At 43.2% G+C, this 6,024-nt stretch overlaps 1 protein-coding gene across 3 annotated transcripts in view; it reads left to right on the top strand.

Moving 5' to 3' along the window:
- Positions 1 to 275: 275 nt before the first annotated feature.
- NTAQ1 (N-terminal glutamine amidase 1) overlaps positions 276 to 6,024 on the top strand; it is a 39,271-nt gene continuing 33,522 nt past the window's right edge. For all 3 annotated transcript variants that reach the window (XM_054058787.1, XM_054058785.1, XM_054058786.1), the window contains exons 1-5: positions 276 to 463; positions 988 to 1,087; positions 1,461 to 1,511; positions 3,554 to 3,702; positions 4,045 to 4,169. In XM_054058787.1, coding sequence (XP_053914762.1) covers positions 390 to 463; positions 988 to 1,087; positions 1,461 to 1,511; positions 3,554 to 3,702; positions 4,045 to 4,169 — 499 coding nt within the window. In that variant the 5' untranslated portion in view covers positions 276 to 389. The remainder of the gene's footprint in view (positions 464 to 987; positions 1,088 to 1,460; positions 1,512 to 3,553; positions 3,703 to 4,044; positions 4,170 to 6,024) is intronic.

The raw sequence follows: 6,024 nt of genomic DNA, 5'->3' as shown, positions 1-6,024 counted from the left end.
CAGAGGGACGCTCTGTATAGCTACAAAAAATACAGTTACTTAGATAAACTTTACTTAATTTAAATAACAACATTCCACTTTGTGTGACAGTAACTACTTTTTGTTTCCCCGGCAACGAGTCTCGGCCGCGAGGCGGCGGAGGGACACACGTGCGCGCACTGCGACTTTCAATCGTTTTGGCGCGTAAAAGTCGGAGCCGGCGGTTCTGCCGGCGCGCGATTGGCTGTGCGGCGCGCACCTCCTCTTCCGCCACTGCTTCCCGCCGGCAGGGGGGCGGGGCTCTTAAAGGCGCCGCCGCGCGTCCCGCTGGGATGGGGGCTTCGCTGTGCCGCAGCGCTTCCCCGGGGAAGGCGTAGCCGGTCGCGCTTCCTGCGCCGCCCAAGCCGGTCATGGCAAGGCCCGCGGCCGCTTATGAGGTGGCGGTACCGTCCCGCCTCGCCTGCGTCTACACCAGCTGCTACTGGTAAGGGCTGGAAGGTGAAGGGGCGGGAGGGAGCCGTGAGGCGGGAGCGCGGCCACCCGGGCCAGGAACCGAGAGGCAGGAGCACAGCCTCCACAACGGCCCCCCCGCACCTCCCCCTGCTCGGCAACACCCACTCCCCACCCCCCTACACCAACAACCACCCTTCACCCATACCAGTCCCCCATAGTAACATCCCCCCTACACCAACATCCACCCCTGACCCATACCAACCCCACCCAAACCAACGCATCTCCTACACCAACATCCCCCCATACTAACGCCCACTTACACCAACACCAGCTCCCCTAAAACAACACATTCCCGCACACCGCATACCTGTCAGGCTGTGCCCTGTCTGGGAAGCTTTATCTCGACTGTATGTGAGAGCTGGAGATCCTCTGGCCACTGATGGAGATAATGCTGGGCTGCTTTGTAGCAGGCATCGTCTCTTAGCTGGCTCCTGCTCATGGGAAATGAACTTGGGGGGAATTAAAAAAAACCCAAACAATTATTGTGTTTTACAGTGAAGAAAACGTTTGGAAACTTTGTGACTACATCAGGAGTCAGGATCGATACCCTTTAGAAGAATTTTATGCTGTTTTCATATCCAACGATAGGCGGATGGTGAGTCAATGAGACACAATCTGAATGCAGCTATGGAGAGACAAAAGCCTTCAGGCTGCAGCCTGGCGTAGGTGAGACGTGGTCACGGGCCTTTAGGTCGCAGCATGGCATAGGTGAGACGCAGTCCTGGGCGTTCAGACCCATTTCCTGTGATGTTTTGGTTTAGGAGAATGATTGTGGTATATGGTGCAGAATAGTATCTCCAACTTCATGCTCCTGAAAGTTAGAAACCAGAGAGAATTTTCTGTCTGCAGCACATATATAAGCTGGTGAAGTGGGTAGGTTAGCAAAGAATTAACCAATTAGACTGAAATTATCTGAATTAATCCAAAGGGCTTTAGTCACTTCAGATTTATTAACTTATAACTTTCAGATTCCGCTCTGGAAACAGAAATCGGGACATGGAGATGAGCCTGTTGTCTGGGTAAGGCATTCTGTTCTTACTTGAGTGTGTACTTCTGTAGTTGATATCTGCAGGATCAGATGTGGGCATTGTCAGCCATCTGTAAAAAGCTATTCCATCTCAACAGAAAAAAAGTTTTTTTTTAATTTGAGGGTGATGAAGTAGTGGAGCAGGTTACCCAGAGAGGTTGTGGAGTCTCTGTTTTTGGAGACATTTAGGAATTTTCTGGATATGACCCTGACCAGCTGGCTGTAGGTGTCCCTGTTTTGAGCAGGGGGTTGGATCAATTGGCCTCTGGTGGTCCCTTCCAAACTCAACTGTTCTATAGTTTTGTATTAATAGTTGTTGTTCTTTTACAACAGATTTATAAGGAGCCTAAATCTGGTGCTCCTTTTTACCATTTGTAGTAAGCTAACAGGCAGACAGCCAGTAAACCTGCAGGTGACAAACTTTAGCATTGGTAAGAGTACATAATAGATCTGTGAAAATCATGATCAGGATATTGTTGAGGCTACCAGCTTTGTAGAATTTTAACTAGGTGTCAGTACTTTTAAGAAGTAGATGTGTGGAAAATATCCATGTAGGCCTGACAGAGGACAGAAAAATATAGGCATTATATATATTCAGGTGTCAGCAATTAAAGCGACACATATATGGTGGCTTTGGAGTGTTGTTTGATCAATTAAGATAATTCAGTAATAGCCACTACAGAATTGCTTTGAAACTTGAATTGTTACAGAGTTCTTTTAGTTATCTGGCATGGAAAAAACTGTTTTTTGTGGCATTTTCGATTTCTGAAGTTCTGCAAAATAATCTGTAAGCTTCTGAAGTTCTGTGACTTCTGAATCATTCATTCTCTCCCCAAATATCAGTGTATTTATAGTACAAAACGATTTAGTTTAAAAAGATCCATGTGTTAAGAAGATGATACTAAGAAGGAATAGGAGTGTTGGGAAAGGCCACCACGGAATGAATTTTTCATAAAAGCTCATGGATCAAAACATGTTTTAGCTTTGACATTTCAGTGGATCATAGGATAGGTAAAGTTCGTTCATTTTTAGTATACTCTGTAGCAGATTCTCCTGAATATCGTTGCCTGCAGTCGTATGTGTATATTGTTCTGGCAAAATAGCTTGCCTAAGATCTTTTCCATTCTAATCAATTTGTGGTTAGGATTTTTTAATACTGAAAGTGTCAAAAGACAGTGCTTCAAATGCTTTTTGTGAGTGCATTTAATGTGAGCTTTAATAGGCTGCTAACAGCTACCTTCAATTTAATTTTGGAAAACAGCAGTATACATACCTGACATCTAACATAAATAACTGCAGTTTCTCCAAAACTCCACCACACCTGTTTCTTATAAGTTAAGGAATAAAACTGTATCTCAGAACTCAAGTGTCAGGACAAAATAGTTACCTTGAAAAATTGTGATGTAGTACCTATAGACATTTTTTGCCAGCTTCAAGAGCTGCTACAGGAATTTGTATTACTCCTAGAGCTCACTTGCTCTGAGCCATTCAGTGCTTTTTCAGTTGCATGCTGTTTTTTCAGGCATTTCTGGCAGCTAAACAGTCAGCACTCAAATTCATAGACTGTGTTACTGCAACAGGTACAACATCTCTATTAGAAGAGATCACTAGGGAATTTCAGTGTCAATCTATCATCATACGTGGTTGTGAACTTTCTTCTTTTTAGGACTGAGTGTAAGATAAAAATGCTTATTGCACTCAACTTATGTGTTTTGATGCAAGACATAGAAGAGATCTGTTGTTTTCTTAAGGAGTCACATACACTTCAGTTTAGCTGTCCAGGCTTCAATCAAAGGAGACTGGAAACAAATAGGGAGAATACCAAGGTTTCTTGAAAGGCACAACAGGCAAGACAGGAAGTAGGAAATCTCTCTCCTGGTGCCGGAAATGTTACAGGCTTAATACTTCAAGGGCAGAAAGCAGGATTTTAAGAAAGGAGCGGTAGCTTCTGCTTTTAGGAAGCATTTTTTTTCACTCCCTTTGCCAGTTTCTCCTGAACAGGTGTTTAACTCACGGCAATTGCCCTCTTCCCAGGACTACCATGTTATTCTACTTCATGTTTCCAGTGGGGAGCAGAACTTCATATATGATCTTGACACAGTGTTGCCGTTCCCTTGTCCTTTTGAATTGTACAGTGTGGAGGCCTTTAGGCTGGATGACAGCCTTCGTCCAGAATTTCACAGGTGATGACACAAAATATAAAGATTGTGAATGTTATTTCATGAAATCAGAGTTGAAGTTCTCTTTGTGGTTGTGTAGTGACAGGGTTTTTTTTTTCCTCCTGTACTCCAGTAAAATAAATGCACTGTGTTATTTTCCTAAAGCACTTTACTTTAGTCATGAAAAGCACTTCTCTTACCTATTGTAGTTTCTTGTTAACTTGTTAAGTGCCTGGTACAATATTGCTGATTTATCTATTTAGTGACATTGATGCTGCTTGATAGGAGGAAAGGGCTCTTGTTCTGTGTGACTAATGCAATATTGTATACATGCATCTTTTGATAAAATTGTGCCTTATTGCGTAGGAAAATCAGAATGATTCCAGCAGATTTGTACTTGAAGACGTTTGCTTCAGACAGATCTCATATGAAAGATGCAAATGGGAAATGGCAGAAACCTCCTCCTTCATATCCGTGCATTGAAACTGCAGGTAAACTGCCAGGGCTCTTTTTCCTGCTTAATGTTGGACGATATAGTCCAAGATGCGTGCAAGAAATAAGTATGCTTCCATAATACATAACCGGAAGCACATCCAGCTAGCTTATTATTTCGTATGGTGAAAGAAGCGCTACAAAGCATTTGGCACTTCCTTTTCTGAACATGTTGAGTCTAGCATGCCTCCTGGCACTTCCCGTTATGAAACATTAATTACCAATCTTCATAAACTGAGCAGAGAATGAGAGGTAAGTAATACTGTTCTTGTGTTACAGCAGAGAACTGAAGCAAAGAAGCCAAATAACTTGCTTAGGGGTCACAAAGTGAATTTTTAACATACTGATTATACAACACCTTAGTTGGCAGGTCCCATCCTGCCAGAGCAGGTTATTTCAATGGGAGGAAGCTTTTGGACTCCACTCAATGTGTTAGGTTTGCCTGCTTGAAATGTTTGAATTTTCTTTACCAGATGAATGGACCTGACAACGCTCTAAGGCAAACTGCATGTCAGCAGATTATTCCCCAAGCCTTAGGACTCTCTTAAGCGGTAGTCTAGATAATGGCCTCTGGGCCAAGCAAAGAGGGAAGTAAAGACCTGCCATCTCTTCTGTTTTATAGAGCTGCTTAAAAGGTTCTTATCATGCAGCTTTTCGACTTATTCTGATCATGTGTTTGGCAAGCTGACTCACATTCACCATGTGTTTGTTTATTCTCTCATTTTCTTCCCAGATGGAGAAAAGCATGGTGAAGTTTTGCTTTGGGAGAGTTTTCGTGTTATTGCTTTGCATGTTTGGTTTAGTTGCTTTTTCAATAATGTAGTAGTGTTATGTATTTAGGTTAGAGAAGGCAACATCGAAGAAACATGCTTTTTGTTTAGGTCCAAGTTTTTTTGTGATTTTGAGTTGCTGGGAAGTTAATTGTCAATCTTTGCTTTGGCTTCTAAGGAAGCTTGGTGTTTCATAGTAGAGTAGAAATGAATGATGAGTATGGGCAGGAGCCCACATGTAGTCTTCATTGTAAAGCTTTAGGTGTTTTCAAGACAATTGAGGTTATGGGGGACCTTAAGTTCCATGTCTTGGTCCTTATCTCCAGTAAAGTTTATACAAAGGCAGTGTAGCGAGTGGAGAATGCCTGAAATGCAATTCACAGTGCACTATTAACTGAAGCCTCTGGGCGCTGAGGACTTTTTGCGTGTGGAAACATCATTGTTGTGATAGTTCCTCAGGAAAGTGTGAGGAATATATGTCAGGACAGACCAGGAAGGGGAAAAAACTCTACTGGAATCAAGAGAGTAGAAAACACTACTTGTGGATAGTTGGTTGCAGTGACTTAAATAGCTGCAGATGTGTGCATGTACCTCCAGTGGTAGTGAATGACTCCATAGCTGCAAACGGTGTGACTCTCCCTTTATCTGTCTTGCTGGCTCACCTTTACCTGGCTGATGATGACCAGCCACATGGTCTCAGCCATGATCCATTCCTCTTGTGCTTTATTTTTTTACTCTATACCTTGCTATGCTGAAAGGAACATTCGTTGGTCCAAGACCTGCTCAAAACTGATGTTCCTTAGGGCTCTGACCAGTCTCGTGCAGGGATGGAGATTTGGCCACCTTTCTGGGCAGGCTGTTCCACTATATGACCCCTGTCATGGTTAAAAAGGAAAAATAAATCCTAGTATCTAATCAGAATGTCCCATGTTCCAACTTGCTTTTTTTGCTCCTAGTCCTGTCACCAGGCTCCTCCAAGAAGGCTCCAGGTCCATCTTTGTGTCCCCTAGTCAGGTAGATGTAGACAGATGTAAAGTCTCTCCTTCATCTTCTGTGCTTAAGACTAAGTAGGCCCAGTTTTCTC

Source organism: Cuculus canorus, chromosome 2, assembly GCF_017976375.1.
Source record: "Cuculus canorus isolate bCucCan1 chromosome 2, bCucCan1.pri, whole genome shotgun sequence".
Classification (NCBI taxonomy): domain Eukaryota; kingdom Metazoa; phylum Chordata; class Aves; order Cuculiformes; family Cuculidae; genus Cuculus; species Cuculus canorus.
This window is presented reverse-complemented; position numbering and strand designations above follow the sequence as displayed.